At 39.7% G+C, this 22,096-nt stretch overlaps 1 protein-coding gene across 3 annotated transcripts in view; it reads right to left on the minus strand.

The window, feature by feature from the left end:
• The window catches only part of LOC123595198 (NFKB activating protein), a 51,466-nt gene that overhangs the window by 23,834 nt on the left and 5,536 nt on the right, over positions 1-22,096 (minus strand). For 2 of the 3 annotated variants that reach the window (XM_045472578.1, XM_045472576.1), the window contains exons 3-8: positions 12,186-12,256; positions 11,864-12,007; positions 9,891-9,954; positions 7,964-8,073; positions 7,575-7,650; positions 6,243-6,392 (exon numbers count right to left, since the gene is read on the minus strand). In XM_045472578.1, the coding sequence (XP_045328534.1) occupies positions 6,243-6,392; positions 7,575-7,650; positions 7,964-8,073; positions 9,891-9,954; positions 11,864-12,007; positions 12,186-12,256 (615 nt within the window). Of the gene's footprint in view, positions 3,045-6,242; positions 6,393-7,574; positions 7,651-7,963; positions 8,074-9,890; positions 9,955-11,863; positions 12,008-12,185; positions 12,257-22,096 lie in introns of all 3 variants that reach the window. The other variant, XM_045472577.1, reaches the window with a different exon arrangement.

The following is a 22,096-nucleotide window of genomic DNA, read 5'->3' on the forward strand; positions in this document are numbered from 1 at the left end:
TGCACATCAAACCACAGAATGTTTATTGAATAATAAACTTTTGGCAAACAATCCAACTGTATTTTTTTTTTTTTTTGCATTCATTCATTTTCCATTTGGCAACTTCCATCACATTAGCAGAGTAACCAGTAAGTTGTTTTCCATTTTCTAAATGGTTTTTCCCATCACTACCTGTATCACTTAGTCTTAACAGGTATAGAAGCCAAGTTTAGAGATTTGTAAAATTCACCTGTCAGACTAAACGGAGATGGACACTTGGCTGCTTGTTCCCCCATATGAGCCCAATTCTCTAGTGCACACATACCTCTTTATGGGCATAACTGGGGAAAAGAAAAGTGGTGGTCGTTCTACAGCTCATAATATTTCCCTACTCACAGACCCCTTCCTTCACTTAAATGAGTAAGTTAAATAATACATTCGGAAACTCTGAAACCGGGCATGCCGCCTACCGCAATACAGCATCACAACCGTGACGGCAACAGGGTGGCCTGAGGACAGGAGGCAGTAAAACAGGGAATGTTCGATAGCCACCCTTACTTTGTCTTCTTCCCAGCCTAACACCAGATCATCACTTGTTCTTACCCTATGAGGCTGTCTTACCTGGCTGTAAAGTTTTAAAACACCAAAGACAAGATAGCATTACAGGTGATTACTTACAAGTATGTCAGAATACGTATTTACATAGATAAGCACTGGAAGGGAACACAGAATACTAAAGGCAATTGATGTGGTAAGACTGTGGGTAATATTTTTCTTCTTTTTTTAACTCTTACATTTGTGCAACAGATACAAAAGGAGGGAAGATCTGATCAGAACAACAGGCAAGGAGGTGGAAAACTAGATAAGTCTCCCTGAAGAATAAAACATAAATTTCAAACACAACACCCCTCCTATTTGATTTATGGCTCAGATGACTAAGCACAGTTTGAAGCAGTAACTCTCATGAGCTCAAAATAAAATACTTTTAGCCCTTTTCTTCTTCCCTCCTCTTCCCCAAAGAATACGCTACTGAAGCTGTTCTTTGGTAGATCTTTCCTGAACAAATCCCTGGTGAAAGAAATGAAAAGTTCTGAAATACATTAATATATTTTTTTCATTTAGTCAACAGGCATTTGTTGACTATCTAGTCTGTGGAGGAGACAGGAGAATCCAATAAAAATCCACAATAATCCTAGATCAGAGCTGTTGCAATTAAACTACCTTGCCTACTGAAAATAAGTCAACTCATTCAGTCTCTAGGAACCAGTAATAAAAAACAATGTTCTTAGAGAACAAAATTCTTGAGTAGGGATTATAAATTTCGGTTTTATTACACAGGAAGTAAACAGGTTACAACTCATAAATTTGGAAACTTAGTTTCCTTTTGTCTTTTGGAAGTAAGAGATTTACTAGGTTAGGCAGCGGGCAACAACGATAAACAGAAATCACTTCAGATTCAGGGGTCATAAATGTTGCTACACGCCAAATGGTTTAGCTGTGGGTTAAAGGTAGACACTTTCCTAGAATATATGTTAGATAGTAAAACTTTTCATCTATACTTTGAAATACGACTGCCTTATTTTAAAACTTTGGAAAAAAACACTTTCAACTATTACAAGGAGAAAGAGCATTTTATAAGCTCAGAGTTAGAACTTCCCCATCCCCCAGGTAATTTAGATTTATCCTAGACACATAACAACACAGCTCAAAACAAACTTAACACAAATAGCCAAAACTTCCCTTGTCCCCTTTCCCCTTCACTCTTGTGACCTAACAACTCAAACTGAACAAAATAACGGAAGAAAAAGATCATGAACTAGTCCCAGAATTTTCCATTTCTCCCAAACCTAAAAGTCAACAGTAGCCATAAAAAGTGATAAAGTGAGGAGTTCTATACAAAGTTAAAGTGAATGACAGATGTAAAAAATAAACTGAAAGGTTTAACAATGTTTAAAATAAAATATGCTTATTACACAAAGGACAGACTTAAAATACGTTTACTATCATTTTAGCTTCATCCTTACGAAACAACGATGTTAAAAACAATACTTCATTAAATTTTTTCCTATGAAACTCCTAACTGCAGTGGACTCCCATTCATTTCCAGTATTCAAATAATGACCTAAGCACAACTTAGATGGAAATAATGTACTCACACTGGCACAACAGTAGACTTCCTAACATTTTATACTCGGAAGAGCCATTTTTAAGTAAACCTTTAAGAATTTAAAACACTAATGTTCACGTCTTCAACTCAGTACGTGTGTGGGTTAGTTTGCTTTTTGGCTTGTTTGTTGGATTTGGGGATAGAGAGGTAGGGACTGAAAACAAAATACGTTATTTCCAGGGCGGACTATGTATTATACAGGCCAATTTTCAAATTCCAGGTTTCCTCTTTTCAGCAATGCCTTCATCTTATTAACACAAGTGGCCTCCCGTATGTTTCTATCAAGACCATTTATAACACATCCAACAGAGAGAAGTGATTAATTTCCCACAAGTTCAGTTGCAGTGGGGGTAGGGGTAAGGGTGGAGGGTGGGCACGATGCAGAGCTAAGAGTAGCACTGGCCCATGGTGTGAGAGTTAAGTTTCTTGTCTTATTGACACTTCCTCTCAATGCCACCTCCCCGAATACAGTATGATCTCATTCGTAATTTGGATTTTTAAACCAGAAAGTTATTACGGTCAATCCAAAAATAACCCAAAGATCTTGCTAAAATTACATCAATAAGCAGCTTTTTATTGAAGGACTAAGAGAATTAAATAGAAGGCACAGTAGCACTGTAAAGCTTTTTCATTTTTCAGATCATAATAATCTTTTTGTATGTATATGTGGAACCCAGACTTTTTTTTGTTGTTAAAAATGTCTGCTGAACAATCAGAAAATCCTTATTTGTCATCTTTCCCTTTAGTTTTTCGGTATACCATCTCTCGAAAACTGGCCAGAATCTTGTTTTCTCTCTTTCGCCTCTCTTCTTGGTTAAAGGACGCCAGGGCTCTCTTCTCATCAGCACTATAGATCTGGTTCTCTTTCCGCAGTCGCACGGCCTCCATTCGGCGATGCCTGGAGATAATTTTATTTTTGGCTTAATTTCTCAGTAATTATTCTTATAGTACTTCCCCACTAATCTTGTCTTAATACAGAGAGGCCTAGTTAAAAAACTGACCGACAGAAATTGTTTTGGTCATGGGTCGGATTTTCAAAAGATCATTCATCTTATCTGCCGATGTGTCCTTTGATTCATTTGTAGTATTCAAATAATGATTTGATGCTCTGTCAACATCACGAAGGTTATCAACTTCAAATACTAAGGGTGTAAAAACAACCAAAACTAGCAAACTATTAAACTTCCTATGTGATACGTGGAATTTACCTTTGGGGAACTGACAGTAAGACAGAAGGAAGATTTAACTTGTCATCGATCAGGTGGAACTTCCTCAGGATTCTAATTTATCACACGATCAAAAGAACCAGGTCTAATACTACGATAGAATTTGAGGAATTTCATGAGTGGATTTAATAACTTCCTTAGAATCCAGTAGCAGCTCAAAGAAAAGAAGGGATTTAGCACAAGGGCCAAATAAGGAACATGGGGGGCCGGGGCTGAGGGAAACTATTGTATCATCTTCAAAAGGTCTCCTTGCTTAGAGAGAAAACTTCAAGAAACTCTTTTATGTATATGTAAACCAACCCTACACAATCGGTTTGCGATCAGGCTTGAGCTATGTCTAGAAAAATAGAGAAAACTGAGTAAGGAAAAGGGGAGAACCATTTCAGGTTAGTGTGAGGGTGGGGGAGCAGCAGGATGGAAAGACAAGGAGATGACAATGTATTCAAGGTCGCTCAGGGTACAGTGAGTTTATTTGGAACACAAAGTGCTATGTGAACAATGCTATAAAACATCTATGTACCCGTCTCCTAGTACGTGCGAAAGATGTTCTCTTGGGTATCTAGGAATAGAGTTGTTAGGTCATAAAGTATATGAATGTTCAACTTCCCAAGATGATAGGAGACTTTTCCAAAGTGGTGGTACCAATTTATATTACCGCTAACAATATTTAAGAGATCCTGCAGATCCACATCTTCTCCAATGCTTGGTATTGTTAGAACTTTGAACTTTTGTCTGTCAAATAGATGTAAAATGGTATTTCGGTATGTTCTTGATGTCTATTTCCAATGATAATGAACATCTTTTTATGTATGTGTAAGCCATATATTTTTCTTCTTCTAACAAATGCTTGTTTGTGTCATTTTCCCATTTTTCTTTTGGGTTGTTTATAGGTATTTAAATATTCTCAATACTATCAGTTATAAGACCTTGTCCCAGCTTGAAACTTGTCTTTTTCCTTAAGTGGTGTCTTTTGATGAACAAAAGTTGTTACTTTTAACCTAGGCAAATTTATCACTATTTTATTTTAAGTTTAAGAAACACTTTCCCACCCCAAGATCTATTAGGTATCTACTCATATTTTATACTAAGAGTGTTAAAAGTTGTTTTGACATTTAAGTCCTTTATCTAGCTGCACTTTTTTAAAAGTTTATTTATTTATTTTTGAGAGAGAGAGAGAGAGAGAGAGAGAGAGAGAGACACATAGGGAGGGAGGGTAAGAGAGAACCCCAAGCATGCTCCATGCTGTTAGCACAAAGCTGACATGGGGCTACATCCTGCAAACTGTGAGATCATGACCTGAGCTGAAAGCAAGAGTCGGACGCTCAGCAAACTGAGCCACCCAGGCGCCCCTGCACTGATTTTTAAATATGGTGATGCAGGGTTCTACTTTCATCTTTTTCCAAACGGATAACCATTTTTCTCCTGCTCCATTTACTGACAGTTCTTTCTTTCCCCAATGATTTGACATACCATCTCTTTCATATAACTTAAGTTCCACACATGTATGGCTCTGCCTCTGGGCTCTGTATTTTATTCCACTGAACAATTCATTTGTTCCCCTGTGCTTTCTAAAGTTCTGTAAATTTCCTAAGTCCTCATATCTGGGATGGCACATCTTATCTTCCTGTTCTGCTTCTTCAAAGGTGACTGGGCTATTCTCAGCCCTCTAGTCTAACTTATAAAACATTAAGTTTCACATAAAACTCTGTTGTGATTTTGACTAGAACTGTAGTGAATCTACAGATCAGTTTGGGAAGAACTGACAACTTTATATAATGCCTTCCTCTTTAATGTCTCTTAATAATGTTTTATAGTTTTCTCTATAGATGTCTTAGACATCTTTTGTTAACATTTATTCCTAAATCCTTAATATTCTCTGATACTATTATAATGTTGGTTTCTTTTTATTTAATTACATTCTCTAACTGTTTCCTGGTACATAGAAATGCAATTCATTTTTATGTATTAACCTTACATTGAACCATTTATTAAACCCTCCTATTATTTAGAATCATCTGGATTCTTAAGGATTTTCTATGGAAAAAAAAGTCCTATCGTTCACAAAAAATGACAGTTATATCCTCCTTTCCAATGCTTATGACTCATTTCTTTCTGTCTTACTGTGCTAGTCCTCAGAATTCCAAGATTCTGGAGTAGCTTCAGGTGTTCTGCAAATATTTGCCTCCAACTTTATTTTAAAATATTTAACTATTTTTAAAAGTTTATAAAGTTTTTAAAAATCCGAAATTCAGGTTGATCTTGGTACCGATGCCCTGTTAGTTCACTCTAATCATTCTTCTTCGTACTTTGCTTTTTCTTCCATAATTTTATTTTCATTTCCCTATGCTGAACCTGATGTCTGTCATAATCATTTTCTGCTCTTCATTCTCAGAGTCCACAGAGAATTAGAGACTCCACATCCTCTGACTCTACAGAGAACTAGAGGCAAACTCAGAAAACAGGAAACACTGTCTCACGAAAATGATTTCCTCCTACCAGAATGCCACATTCTTCATGGAGCAGTGTTAAGTGACTGAATTAACTATATCCTCTAGAAAACAAAACTATCTGTACCAAAATACAAACTAGGAAAGGACACTGGAAAGACTGATTCTTTGAAGTTGGAGAGAGAGCTGATTTTGAGGCTGAGTTGCACACATAGTTGCAACTTTAGACAACCATGTTTATACCAATAAACCAGTAAAACCAGTACTATATAAACCAAATAAAACCAGTATTAAACCAAAATGTATACTCTACTTTTCATTAGGAATGATCACTTAATGAAAATCAATTACCAAAATACAATTATGATAGTGAGAAAGGAAAAGATCTAACCATGGAAACTGACCTCGATGCCAATAACTTACCTGCTACCACTCATTACATAACCCGAGCATTCGAATGATGCAATTTCTTCACTTGTCAAGCCAATTTCACCTCTTCTTGGGATACGTTTCCCAGCTTTTACGTATTCAGCCATAGCTGCACCCTCACCAGGCAACAGTGCATGGCCATAGCTACAAAGTAATTCAGAATTCAGAAAAGTTCATTATAAAAAACTCATCATCTAAAGAGAGCACAAAAACATCTCTCAGAAAACAGCACAAAAATAACAGTTGCTGGGCAGCAGCAGGCTGGGAAGCCCAACGTGAATTACTTTAATTAGTGAACATTGCACTCTGACCTACGTAACTAACCCAGAAATAAAGACATGCTTTGGAAGAACAAAAGAACTGAAATGAGTGAGTACAGATTCATGGTTTACAATTATGGATCAATTTATGTCTATAAGCACTGCCTTTACAGCTTCTGCCCCCAGCTAATTCCTTTCCCCTTCTTTCCCTTTGAAGAAAAAAAAAAAGAAGTATCTCAAATTAACATACTTTTTAGGCTTATAACCAGTAATAATGCTATCCAGTAACTATTATCTATTAACTTTTATTTGAGGGGACTTTAAAAACTACCATCCCGGAGAGAGCCAAAGCATAAGAGACTCTTAAAAACTGAGAACAAACTGAGGGTTGATGGGGGGTGGGAGGGAGGGGAGGGTGGGTGATGGGTATTGAGGAGGGCACCTTTTGGGATGAGCACTGGGTGTTGATGCAAACCAGTTTGACAATAAATTTGATATATTAAAAAAATAATAAAATAAAATAAAATAAAAACTACCATCCCTTCATTCAATTCATTGACTGCATCTTAAATACATAATTAAACTCAAAGCTTAGAATACAAAAATAATTTCTGTTCTTGTGGAATTTACATCCCAACAAGGACATAACTGCAATACAAGGTAGAACACATAAAACAACACACAAAAGAAACAGAAATACTTTGAGGACGAAAGGGTTAAAGAAGGGTAGGAATCACATCTACTTGTGGAGGGAAGGTACTGGGAATCAGCACATGATCCCTCCTTTTGAAAGGGGTTTTAAAAGATGGTAAGGATTTTGACAGGAAGAAATTGGAAGTAGTAAAGAAACTAGGGCTGGGAAAAAAAGGGAAGGCATGTTGGGGGAAGCATAAGGTAAACAAGGCATGACGTGGGAAAGTGCACAGTAAATGCAGGAAGTTTTAGTTCCGCTCACTTGGAACCTGGGGTGTAAATAAAGGAGTAGAGGGTGATAGGGTTGGAAAGGTAAGTTAGGGCCATACTTTGATGAAGGGACTTTAGTTATTTTAAGTACACAGTTACTTACTTCAAAGGTTTATCATCCTGAGAGGCAAGTGTTTTCGGAGCCTCTGGGCCAATTAAGTCTGAGGGTTCTTCAGGCTCTGCAGGAAAAGATGTTCAGAAACAGATTCACATTTTGACTAATCAGTTAATTTAATGTTTTTTTTGTTTTTTGTTTTTTTTTTGGAGAGAGAGAGAATGCATGCGTGCATGAGCAGGGAAAGGGTAGAAAGACAGGGAGAGAATCTTAATCATGTTGGGCATGGAGCAGCCCAACACAGGGCTCGATCTCACGACTGACTGACATGGGATTCGATCTCACAAATGTGAGATCACGACTGAGCCATCCAGGCACCCCATGTTAATTTAATGTTTTTTATCTGTTCTGAGTCAAAGTCTACCAGAAGAACCTACTTGATCGATCCTTCCACGGATTCTCCAGAAACTCTTCTTGGGAATCTTTAGAGCTTGAATCACTGGAATCTTTTCTATTCTTCTTAGACTTCTTTTTCTTATATTTCTTCCTGTAATGATTATAATTTTATACAAATACAATTAATAGCCCCACATTAAAGGGAATCTCATTTTTTAAGGCAATGAAAGACTGATAAAAATATTTAAATTCTCAGCTCATTAAAATTTTTAGAGAATTTTAATTAAAAAATCTTAACTTATTTAACCAAATCATGTTTCACTATAAAAAAGATCCCTCAAGGGAACAATGAAATACAGTTCTCATGTTGTAGAAAGATAACAAAGCGGTTTAAAAACCAGCTCTTACCAATTTGAAGTGTAATGGATTAAAATAATTTGAAGTGTAATGGATTAAAATATGTCAGATATGTCTGAATCCTTGGGTTCATAATGATACTAAAAAAGTCCAAATCATTATTTTGAAAATTCATAAAACAAAAAAAGTTTTTTAAAAAAGTAATTATCTTGCCTTTCTATACAAACTGTACTTCAGGGCAACCAAATAGTTGATGAGGGTTGATTTCTCTTATAAAATTATTCTACCTAAGAAAGCCAGAATTATACTGTCACCACTTTGCAATCCCTAATGAAATAAGGGATCTAGGCAATGACCATCCATGGCTATTAATAGGACAAAAAGAGACAATCAGACATTATCTGCCTCCTGATGAAGTATGCACCACCTATGAAGTATGTGTGCCAAAGACTCAAATCTGAACCTTATCAAGTCTCTAGACCTTACTATCAAAATATATGAAATACAGAGGACAGAGAACATGTTACAAAGCACACAATTAAAAATATAATCAGGGGTGTCTGGCTGGCTCAGTCAATGGAGCATGTGACTCTTGATCTCAGGGTCGTGAGTTTGAGCCCCACACTGGCTATAGAAATTACTTAAAAATAAAGTCTTTAAAAATAAGAAGAATTTTAAAAAACAGAATCAGGGGCACCTGGGTGGCTCAGTTGGTCAAGTGTCCAACTCTTGATCTCGGCTCAAGTCATGATCTCATGGTTTGTGAGATCAAGCCCCATGTCAGGCTCCATCCAAACTGAGCTTGGAGCCTGCTTGGGATTCTCTTGCTCCCTCCCAGGCTTGTGTTTGTGCTCTCTCTCTCAAAATAAATACTTAAAAGTACAATCAGCAAAACCCATACTATAGGAAACTCTACAGGTAAATGATTTGGTTTTTTAAAAAGTAAACAGCAAGAACAAAAATGGAAGGGGAATCAATTGATTTAAAGAGGTATAAGAGACATATCAATAATCACAATTTATGCGCATCATGCATTTATTTATTTATTTTCTATTTTTTTTATTTTATATTTGAGAGAAAGAGAGAGAAAGTGCGAGCGAGTGCATGAGCGGGGGAGCAGCAGAGAGACAGAGACAGAATCTGAAGCAGGTTCCAGGCTCTGAGCTGTCAACACAGAGCCTGACGTGGGGCTTAACCCACCAGCTTTGAGATCATGACCTGAGCCGAAGGTGGATGCTTAACCGACTGAGCCACCCAGGTGCCCCTATGGGCATTATTTAGACCCAGATTTGAATACACTGTAATAAAAATCTGCTGAGAATTGAGGAATTATTGCTAAATTTCTTAGGCATGATAACAGCTCTGTAGTTACGATTTTCTCTATCTTTTAGAGAAACATGCTAGATTATGGACAAAATGACATCTGGGATTGGTTCTGAAATAATGGGGGGTGGGCAGTGGAGATTGCCAAAGAGTTGAAATTGTTCAGCGAGGTGATGATTATACAGGGTATCATTATACTATTTTATTTATCATTATTTACTTATAACTTTATGTAATTTTATATATATTTTAACTTTTCCATGATAAAAATTGAAGAGAAAAACTGACGATCTGTGTTTCTTCTTCTTTTCCTTTTTCTTGGCTTTCTTTCCTCTTCTTTTTGTATCTTCATCTGCAAATTAAAGCATATTTTAATTAAAAACAAAAACTTAACTCTAAAACCCTAGTAATTTTGATTAAATATCCTATTGCTGCCCTATTTGCTGTTACAGAGAAATTTATCAATTCAAAAATTTATTGCTACTGATCAAAATATGTGCTAGGCACCAGGGACACAGGAATTAAAGTCATACTAAGCCTTCAGTGATAGAGGTGTTATTATTAACTTCACTGTGTGAGATAATAGTATGGTGATAAGTAGGAAAATGTCATTTTTTAGAGATGTACACAGAAATTTTTAGGGTGGCAGTATGATATTTCTACTTTACTTTGAATATCTCAACAAAAAAGATGGTATTTAAAGCAAATGTCAAAATACTAATCCCACGAACCGTGAGATCATGACTTGAGACGAAGTCAGAAGCTTAACCGACTGAGCCACCCGGGTGTCCCACTAGTTTTTTTTTTTTTAACGTTTATTTATTTTTTGAGAGAGAAAAAGTGCAAGCAGAGGAGGGGCAGAGAGAGGAGGACAGAGGATCCAAAGCAGGCTCCGTGCTGACAGCAGAGAGCCCAATGTGGGGCTCAAACTCACAAACCGCGAGATCATGACCTGAGCCAAAGTCGGACACTCAACCGACTGAGCCTCCCAGATGCCCCAAGCTAGTTCTTTTTAAAGTCAGTTTTATTACAAAAGCACTGCATGCCCGCTGTTGAAGTGAGGAAGGCACGCCGCACGCAGGGAGAGACTGGCATCACAGGCAGATGGACTTCTGTACCAAGTAACAGAAGCGAGAGAAAGAACACAGACTACTGAGGAGACGGAAAGCACGTCTCAGGCTACAGAGGACGCTGCAAGAGTGACAGGGCACGTGTGATTAGACAGGGAGCCAGCAGGGTCCAAACTTTACCCTGAAGGCCACAGAGAGCCACTGAAGGATTGTAAGTAGGGGACAGACACGCTCACACTTGTGCTCTAAGGAAGTTCGCTCTTCCAGCAGTGAGGAAGAAAAGTGACAACGGGGGCCAGGAAACCCAGGTGACATCAGAGGAAAAGACACCTTCATGTCATGTGTCCCCAGAGGTGGCACCCTCTGGCAATCATCAGCCAGGAGAGGAAACAAAAAGGTGGCTTTTTGAGAGGCACCACCCCACAGGGGGTGTCTTCCATAAACCAGCTGCTGGCCCGAAAGGGTCCTTTATGATGTGCCTTTTTATTTATTTATTTATTTTTAGTTTTTTTAATGTTTATTTAGTTTTGAGAGACAGAGAGAGAGAGAGAGAGATGGAGTGTGGGCGGAGGAGGGGCAGAGAGAGAAGGAGACACGGAATCTGAAGCAGGCTCCGGGCTCCGAGCTATTAGCGCAGAGCCCGACGCGGGGCTCGAACTCACGAACCGCGAGATCATGACCTGGGCCGAAGTCAGACGCTTAACCGACTGAGCCCCCCAGGCGCCCCTATGATGTGCCTTTTTGAAAACGGCACCGAGGTGCCCACCGAGCGTGAGGATGACGCACAAGGGCCGCTCCTCGGGGCCGACGCGGCCCTATGGCTTGCTCGCTGCCACACGTCTCCCAGCCCAACCTCGCCCTGGTTCGCTGCCACACGCCTTGTGCAGCCACACACAGCCAGTCGGGAGCCATGCTGCTCAGGCTTGAATCCCAGCTGTGCGACCCTGAGTGCCGCGCTTACCAGCTGCTCTGGGCCCCGCGTCCCCGGCTCTAGGACACATTCTACAGTTACCGCGCGGGGCAAGCAGCGACAACGAACACCGAGCGCTTGGCGGGGTGCCTGGCACGGAGGCAGCGAGCGTTCCACAACTCTTGGCTGCCGTTATCGCGTTTAAGAACCTTCTTCTGAAATAAATTCTAAGTAGAATGAGTCGTGAAGCCAGGCTTGCAGAGCGATGCCGGCCTTCTTACCACTGGAGTCCGTTTCAGAGTCAGAGTCACTGTCGCTGTCAGAATACTTCTTGCGTTTTCTTTTAGATGATTTTTTCTTTCTCTTTTTCTTGGACCTTTCTTTTGAATGACTAGACTTCCTCTTCTTCTTCTTCTTCTTTTCTTCTATATAAAACACGGACATAAAATTAACTTCTAAATATTATGATTATCAATTTTATTGTATTTGAAATACTGATAAAGAACAAATGATAGGCAATTTGAGGAAAAGCGAAGTATATTCAGCTATTTATAAACACTTTTTTCAACTTCTCAATTAAAAAGCTCTGTATTTTAAAAATACCTTCTGAAGTAGAAGCTGAAGTAGTGCTTTTCTTTGGCTCATCATCCTCTACTGGTGTGTGTTCATCAGAGCTGAATTTAAAGAAGATGGTTATAAGAATCAGAAAAGTGATAAAATGAGGAATATAAAAATATGGAATTAAAAATTTTGGGGGTGCCTGGGTGGCTCAGTCCATTAAGCGTCTGACTCTTGGTTTCGGTTCAGGTCATGAGCTCACAGTTCATGAGTTTGAGTCCGCATCGGGCTCTGTGCTAACAACAGGGAGCCTGTTTGAGATTCTCTCTCTCTCCCTCTCTGCCCCTATCCTGCTCACTCTCTATCTCTCTCTCTGTCAAAATAAGAAATAAAAAAAATTTTTCAGTGATGACACTGATTGTCCAAGAACCATTAAAAGCAAACACTGAAATAACTTGGTAAGGGTATAGTTTGAGGGTCTATCACATTCAAAATAATATAATAATCACTTACATTTGCATAATGCTTTAGAGTTTACAAAACACTATTCAAACTGAAAGCAATGTGTATGATTTATATTTTCAGAAGAAATCACAGGCCAAATGTATGGAACCATAAGGAAAGATGGAAAAAACTAGAGACAGGAAGGCTAAAGGAAGACTTCATGATTTTAATCTCAGTGTATAAAGGACATATGGTAGAACAGCAACCGTTCTGTCTCCCCAGAGCAATTAGAACCTAACACACTACAAGATACAGAGATTTAATTCTATTGTAGATAATTCTGAAAATGAATATATTAAAATTCTATAATAGTTTAGAAGAGAAGTTTCATAGCATATAATCTTTTTAAAAAAGTTTTATTTGGGGCGCCTGGGTGGCTCAGTCAGTTAAGCGTCCGAGTTCAGCTCAGGTCATGATCTCACACTCCGTGAGTTTGAGCCCCGCATCGGGCTCTGTGCTGACAGCTCAGAGCCTGGAGCCTGCTTGGGATTCTGTGTCTCCCTCTCTCTCTGCCCCTCCCTTGCTCATGCTCTGTCTCTCTCTGTCCCAAAAATAAATAAAAAACATTAAAAAAAAATTTTTTTAAGTTTATTTATTTTGAGAGAGTGACAGACATATAAAGAGAGAGCATGAGAGCATGGGAGGGGCAGAGAGAGAGAGAGAGAGAGAGAGAGAGAGAGGATCCCAAGCAGGCTCCACACTGTCAGTGCAGAGCCTGACTTGGGGCTCAATCCCACGAACTGTGAGATCATGACCTGAGCCAAACTCAAGAGTCATATGCTTAACCAAATGAGCTACCCAGGTGCCCCTATCATATAATCTTTTAATTTGAAGATCACATCTGGAATAATTTAGGTATTGCCTGGAAATTATTTTTAGGGTTCTTTCCAACTCATTCTTTCAGTTCAGATTCTTTGACCATTTTCCAAGGTACCTATAAGAACAAGTTTCAGATAATAATGCTATCACTGTCACAGAATACAAGTTTACCTGTCAAGCACATTGTTTCAACTCAAAGTAGACACAGATAGAGGAGAGGGAAGAAGAACCTCATGAACAGCACCAAAGGGGAAAAAAATAAGGAAAAAAATAATTAGGCCTTCAGATATTGTATTTTTTAATTTTAATTTTATTTTTGAGAAAGAGAGAGAGAGAGAGAGTGCACACATGCAAGCAGGGAAGGGGCAGAGAGAGGGGAACAGAGGATATGAAGTGGGCTCTGTGCTGACAGCAGCGAGCCCAACAAGGGGGTTGAACTCACGAACTGTGAGATCATGATCTGAGCCAAAGTCAGACACTCAACCAACTGAGCCACCTAGGTGCTCCCAGGTACTATTTAATACAAGAAAACTAACTAGGGGCACCTGGCTGGCTCAGCTGGTTGAGCATGAGAGTTTTGATCTCGCCATTGTAAGTTTGAACCCCATGCTGGGTGTAAACATTTCTTTTTTCTTTTTTTTTTTAATTTTTTTAAACACTTATTCATTTTTGAGAGACACAGAGACAAAGCGTGAGTGGGGGAGGGGCAGAGTGAGAGGGAGAAACAGAATCTGAAACAGGCTCCAGGCTCTGAGCTGTCAGCACAGAGCCTGACGTGGGGCTTGAACTCATGAACCACGAGATCATGACCTGAGCTGAAGTCAGATGCTTAACCGACTGAGCCACCCAGGTGCCCCTGGGTGTAAACATTTCTTAAAAATAAAATATTGGGGGGAGCCTAGGTGGCTTAGTCAGTTAAGCGTCTGAATTTGGCTTGGGTCATGATCACACGGTTCACAAGTTCAAGCCCTACATCGGGCTGTCTGCTGTCAGCATAGGGCCTGCTTTGTTGGATCCTCTGTCCCCTCTCTCTCTGTCCCTCTTCCTCCTCAAAAATAAACATTAAACAAAAACCTTGGGGGGCACTTGGGTAGCTTAGTCAGTTGGGTGTCTGATTCTTGATCTCGGCTCAGGTCACAATCTCACGATTTATGGGTCTGAGCCCTACATCAGGTTCCTTGCTGGTAGCGTGGAGTCTGCTTGGGTTTCTGTCTCTCCCTCTCTCTGCCCCTCTCCTGCTCTTTCTCACTCTATCAAAATAAATAAACTTCATTTTTTTAAAGTTTATTTACTTGTTTGAGAGAGATAGACACAACATAAGCGGGGAGGGGCAGAAGGGGGAGAGAGAGAATCTCAAGCAGACTCTGTGCTGTCATTGCAGAGCCTGATGCGGGGCTCGAACTCATGAACCATGAGATCATGACTTGAGCTGAAACCCAGAGTCTGACACTTCACCGACTGAGCTACCCAGGCGCCCCACGCCTATTGATATCAGCTGAGGTCCTGATTTCACAGTTGTGAGATCAAGCCCCCTGTCAGGCTCTGCGCTGGCAGCACGGAGCCTGCTTGGGATTCTTTCTCTCTCTCTGCCACCCCTCAAAATAAATTAAAAAACATTAAAAAAAAAAAAAAAAAGAGGGATGCCTGGGTGGCTCAGTTGGTTAAGTGTCCAACTCTTGATTTTGGCTCAGGCCATGATCTCATGGTTTGTGGGTTCAAGCCCTGCATCAGGCTCTGTGCTGAGGGCATGGAGTCTGCCTGGGATTTTCTCTCTCTGCTCCTCTGCCCCCCTCTCTCTCAAAATAAATAAACATTAAAAAATGTTAATACATTAAAAAAAAGAAAAGATGAATCCAAAGAGACTTACACCAAGACACGTTATAGTCAGTGTCAACAGTTCGAGATAAAGAGAGAATCTTAAAAGTAGCAAAAGAAAAACAACCAGTTATATACCAAAGAACCATAAGAACCGTAAGCCCATAAGCTGGTTTCAGTAGAAACTTTATAGATCAGAAGAGAATGGCATGATATATTCAAAGTGCTGAAAGGAAAAAACTTACAGCCAAGGTTACTCTACTCAGCAAGGTTCTTGCTTAGAAGTGAAGGAAAAATAAGGAGTTTCCCAGACAAGCAAAAGCTAAAGGAGCTCATCAATACCAAACCAGCCTTACAAGAAATGTTAATGGGACTTCTTTAAGTAGAACAGAAAATCATAACTAGAAGTAAGAAAATTATGAAAGGAAAAATCTCATTGGTAAAGGTAAACATATATTAAAGGTAGTGGATCAACCACCTACATAGCTAGTATGAAGGTTAAAAGACAAAAGTAGTAAAATCAGCTAGACCTACAATAATTAGTCAATGGAAACAAAATAATGAGATGTAAAATATGATATCAAAACAAAAATTTGCGGGGGGGGGATGTAGTTCTTTCAGAATGCATTTGAACTTAAGTGGGCATCAACTTAAAAGAGATTACTATATACCTAAGACATTATATATGAACCTCATGGTAACCACCGACCAAATACCTAAAACAGATACACAACCAATGAAAGAATACAAACATAACACTAAGGAAAGTCACCAAATCTCAAGGGAAGAGATCAAGAGAAAAAGAAAGGAAGAGAGCAAGAGAAGAAAGGAACAGAGAAGAGCTACAAAAATAATCAGGAAAAAGTCAACAAAATGGCAATAAGTCCATACCTATCAATAATTACATTAAATGTAAATTTATTAAATGCTCCAATTAAAACACATAGGGTGGCTGAATTGATTTAAAAAAACAGGAGATGCTGCCTACAAGAGACTCACTTCAGAGACCTACAGACTGAAAGTGAAGGGATGGAAAAAGATATTCCACACAAATGGCAACAACAACAAGCTGGGGTAGCAATAGTTATATCACACAAAATAGACTGGAAAACAAATTCTATAAAAAGAGACAAAGAAGGACATTACATAATGATAAAGGGATCGATCCAACAAGAAGACATAAAACTTGTAAATATCCATGCACCCAACATAGAAGCACCTAAATACATAAACCAAGTATTAATGGACGTGAAGGGAGAAACTGACAGTAACAGAATAATAGTAGGGGACCTTGACACCCCGCTTACATCACTGGATAAATCATTCAGACAGAAAATCAATAAGGAAACAGTGGCCTTGAATAACACATTAGACTACATGGACTTAACATATATATACAGAATACCCTATCCAAAAACAGCAGAAAACAGATTCTTTTCAAGTGCACATGGAACAGTCTCCAGGATTGATCCCATGTTAGGCCACAAGACAAATCTTGATAATTTTAAAAAGACTGAAATCATATCAAGCATCTTTTCGGAACACAACAGTATGAAATTAGAAATCAATTATAAGAAGAAAGCTGGAGGGGTACCAGGGTGGCTCCGTCGGTTAAATGTCCGACTTCAGCTTAGATCATGATCTTGCAGTTCATGAGTTTGAGCCCCACATCGGGCAATCTGTTGTCAGCGCAGAGCCTGTTTCAGATCCTCTGTTCCCCTCTGTCTGCCCCTCCCCTTGCTTGCGCACTCTCTCTCTCTCTCAAAAATAAATACACTTTAAAAAAAAAGGCTGGAAATACACAAACACATAAAGGCAAAACAACTTGGAATTAAACAACCAATGGATCAATGAAGAAAATCAAAGAGGAAATTAAAAATGGAAACGCAACAGTACAAAATCTATGGGATGCAGCAAAAGGAGTTCTAAGAGAGAAGGTTATAGTGATACAGGCCCAACTCAAGAACCAAGAAAAATATCAAATAAACCATCTAATCTTACACCTAAAGGAACTAGAAAAAGAACAAAGCCCAAGGTTAGTAGAAGGAAGGAAATAATAAAGGTCAGTCGGTTAAGCATCTGACTCTTGATTTTGGCTCAGGTCATGATCTCATGATTCAGGATATTGAGCCCTGTCACAGAGCCTGCTTGGGATTCTCTCTCTCTGCCTCTCCCCCAAGTGAAAGCACACACGTGTGTGTGCATGCTCTCTCTCTTTCTCTCAAAATAAATAAATAAGCATTTTTTAAAAAAAGATCAGAGTAAAAATAAATGAAACACAGACCCCCCCCAAAAAACAATAGAAAATACCACTGAAACTAAGAGTTGGTTCTTTGAAAAGATAAAATCGATAAAACCTTTAGCCAGACTCAGGATGAAGAAAAGGGAGTGCCCATATAAATAAAGTAAGAAATGAAAGAGGATAAGTTACAACCAATACTACAGAAATACAAAAATAATCATGACACTACTAAGAACAATTACATGCCAACAAATGGAACAAACTAGAAGAAACAGATAAATTTCTAGAAATATAACAATTGTCCAAATGAGGAAGATTACAATACAGACTGATTACTACTAATGAAATTGAATCATTAATAAAAAAACTTTCAACAAAAGAAACTCCAGGACCAAATGGCTTCACAGGTAAATTCTACCAGTTATTTAATGAGATAATACCTATCCTTCTTAATTCTAAAAAACTGAAGAACAAACTCACTCACTCACCGATTTACTACAAGGCCAGCATTACCTGATACCAAAGCCAAAGACACCACAAACAAAAAAAATTAGAAGCCAATATCACTGATGCATGTATATATAGATGCAAAAGTCTGCAACAAAATATTAGGAAACCAAATTTTATACTACATTAAAAAGATCATACACCACACTCAAGTAGGAATTATTCCAGAATTGCAAGGATAATTCAATATCCAGAAATCAATGTGGATATGCCACATTAACAAAATAAAGGATAAAAATCATATGATCATTTCAATAGATGCTGAAACACCATCTGACAAAATTCAACATCCAAATAAGATACAAACTCTCAGCAAAGTGGATATAGAGAAAAAATACCTCAAATTAAGAAAGGCCAGGTACGACAAACCCACAGCTAACCTCATACTCGACAGCGAAAAAGCTGAAAGCTTCACCCTAAGATCAAGAGCAAGACAAGGATGCCTACTCCCACCACTTTTATTCAACATAATACTGGAAGTCCTAGCCAGAAGACAAGAAAAAGAAACAAAAGGCATCCAAACTGGTAAAGAAGAAGTAAAACTGTCACTATTTGCAAAAGACATATTATATACAGAAAACTCTAAAGACTCCATCATCCATGTTGTTGGTCAATTGTACCTCAAAAAAAATTTCTTTGTGGGCACTTGGGTGGCTCAGTGGGTTAAGCATCCAATTCTTGATTTTGGCTCAGGTCCTGAACTCACAGTTAAAGGAGTTTGAGCCCATGGTGGGCTCTGCACTGACAGCACAGAGTCTGCTTGGGATTCTCTCTCTCTCTCTCTCTCTCTCTCTCTCTCTATCTCTCCTCTCTCTCTCTCTGCCCCCCACCCCCAATAAATAAACATTTAAAAAAATCCCTTTTAGGGCACCTGGGTGACTCAGTAAGTTTAGTGTACAACTCTTGATTTCGGCTCAGGTCATGAGCTCCCGGTTGGTGAGTTCGAGCCCCACATCAGGCTCTGCGCAGCCAGTACAGAGCCTGCTTGGGGTTCTTTCTCTCCCTCTCTCTGCCCATCCGCTGCTCACTCTCTCTCTAAAAAAATAAATAAATACACTGAGGGAGAAGCAGGGGGACCGGGATTTTCTTCATCCTTCAAACACAGCTGTATTGAGGTCAGATCACTTGGAACACCCAGGAAATCAATCTGTGGAGTGGCAGAAGGCTCTCCACAGGTGGAGAGAGACAGCTTGGCAGGATCAAGATGCGTGTATGTGAATTGGGGGAGACAAAATGGCACAGGCATGGAGGGGAGGGAACCCCTTCTGTGGAGAGACAAAAGGGAGAGAAAGAGAGAGGGGCTGTGAAACCTCTCCGGACCATGGACTCGGGAATGAGAAATACGGCGAGTGCCAGTTTCTATTCTGCCAACAGGCTTAGGAGCTGAAACTCAGAGGTTTCAAAAGTGCCCGAGTTTTTCCGGAGTGAAGCCGGAGCCGTGTGCACGCACCTGGAGGGGAAGGAGCTGGCCCCGAAGTGCTGTAGCCATCCCAGGGGCGCACCGGGAGAGAACAGTCCCCTTCCTCGAGTACCGTGAGAAGAGGGTTTATTGCCTCCGTAAGAGCAAAAGACCCGGCAGGCGCCAGCCAAAGGCGTTTTACTGGCAGGGCTGAGTGGCACTACACCAGAACAGGGACCGTGCGGCGTGGGATTCTTCAAGACATCAGGTTTTGAATCGCAGCCGAGCGCCTAGGAGGAGCGGGAGACTGTTGAGCAGGACAAGCCGACCGCCCGCGCTGCTCTGTGAGGGCTGCCTGAACAGCGTGGTTCGAGACACCGGGTCTGGGGAGGAGAGACTGGGGTGTCACCATTTTTCTCCCCGACACCAACACGCTGGGGCTTCAGGGAGCAGCACAACGGCCCCCAGGGGAAGTGAGACCCGCTTACACCAAACCCCACCCCTCTGTGTCTGGTGACTGCTTATCTACTGGAGGAACACTGACACTGGGTGAACCAGAGGGCCTCTCTTCCAGGCCATCATAGCCACTGGTCCCAGGCACCAACAAGACGACTGCTTTTTTGTCTGTTTGTTCTTTTCTTCTCTTTTTTTCCTTCTACCCTCTCCTTTTTTTCTTTTGGAATCAGGCTCATAGTTTCTGATTTGTTTTTGGTCAATTCTTATTTTATACACATACACACACACACACACACACACACTTTTTTGTTTTGTTTGTTTAATCCGGCATTTTCACTCTATTCTTTCTACACCTTTTCTATCTCTTCTTTAATTTCCTTTCTCTTTCTCAGGATTTAGCCTTATAGTTTTTTTCCTTTGCTTGGTTTTTTTCCCTTTTCATTCTTCTCTTTGAATGGGATCAGGCTTCCCCCCCTTTCCTTTTTTTTCAGGGTTACTTCAATGAACAAATGAAAACACACCTGGTGGAAGGTCCAAACATTCCACCACTACAAGCAAGGAGGAGCTTTGCAGAGGACTGACCAGTGGGACAGAGCAGCGAAATACACAACAGAGTGCACACAACACACTCCATAACACTTTGTGAAGTGCCAGGCCCTGGACAGTGTATGACCCCCTTTTTAATATAGTAGTTCTTCCACATAACGAGCTATTAAAAACATGCAAAAGACAGAAACTTAGCCAAAATGGCAAAACAGAAGAATCCTCCTCAAAAAAAAAATTCAGGAAGAAATCACAGCCAGAGAATTGCAAAACATATATAAAAAACACATGTGAACAAGAATTTAGAATCAGTCTTAAGACTAATAGCTGGGCTTGAAAAAACATAGAAGACAGCAGAGAATCTCTTGCTGCAGAGATCAAAGACCTAACAAATAGTTATAATGAATTAAGAAATGCTATACATGAGATGCAAAAGAAGCCAGATACGGTGACATGGAGGATGGAAGGAGTAGAGGAGAATATAGGTGAAAAAGAAGATAAAATTACAGAAAATGATGAAGCTAAAAAAAGAGGGAAAGGAAATTACTAGATCATGAAGGGGAGAATTAGAGAGCTAAATGATTCCATAAAACAAAACAGTATCCTTATCATAGGAGTTCCAGAAGAAAAAGAGTGAGAGAAAGGGGCAGAAGGTTTATTGAACAAATTACAACTGAGAACTTCCCTCATCTGGGGAAGGGAACAGGCATCCAAGTCCAAGAGGCACAGAGAACTCCCTTCAAAATCAACAAAAACAGGTCAACACCATGACGTATCATAGACAATCTGGCAAAATACAAAGTTAGAGAATTCTGAAAGCAGTTAGGGACAAACAGGCCTTAACCTACAAGGGTAGACATATAAGGGTAGTAGCCGACCTGTCCATGGAGATTTGGCAGGTCGTAAGGGAGTTGCAGGAAATATTCAATGTGATGAACAGGAAAAATATGCACCAAGAATCCTTCATCCAGCAAGGCTGTCATTCAGAAGAGAAGGACAGATAAACAACAAAGCAGAAAAGAGTATCCAACTGGAAAAAGACAGTCTCTTCAGCAAATGGTGCCGGGAGAACTGGACAGCAACATGCAGAAGAATGAAACTGGACCACTTTTCTTACACCATACACTAAAATAAATTCAAAACGGATGAAAGACCTAAATGTGAGACAGGAAACCATCAAAATCCTACAGGAGAAAACAGGCAGCACCTCTTTGACCTCAGCCACAGCAACTTCTTACTTGATATGTCACAGAAGGCAAGGGAAATAAAAGCAAAAATGAAATACTGGGACCACATCAAGATAAAAAACTTCTGCTCGGCAAAGGACAATCAACTAAACTAAAAGGCAATCTGATGGAATAGGAGAAGTTATTTGCAAATGACATATTGGATAAAGGGTAGTATCTAAAATCTATAAAGAACTTATCAAACTCAACACCCGAAAAATAAATAATCCAGTGAAGAAATGGGCAGAAGACATGAACAGACATTTTTCCAAAGAAGACATCCAGATGGCAAACAGACAAATGAAAAGATGCTCAACATCACTCATCATCAGGGAAATACAAATCAAAACCACAGGGAGATATCACCTCACACCTGTCAGAATGGCTAAAGGTAACAACTCAGGAAACAACAGATGCTGGTGAGGATGTGATGAAAGGGGAACCC

This window comes from Leopardus geoffroyi, chromosome X (assembly GCF_018350155.1).
Source record: "Leopardus geoffroyi isolate Oge1 chromosome X, O.geoffroyi_Oge1_pat1.0, whole genome shotgun sequence".
In the NCBI taxonomy this organism is placed as follows: domain Eukaryota; kingdom Metazoa; phylum Chordata; class Mammalia; order Carnivora; family Felidae; genus Leopardus; species Leopardus geoffroyi.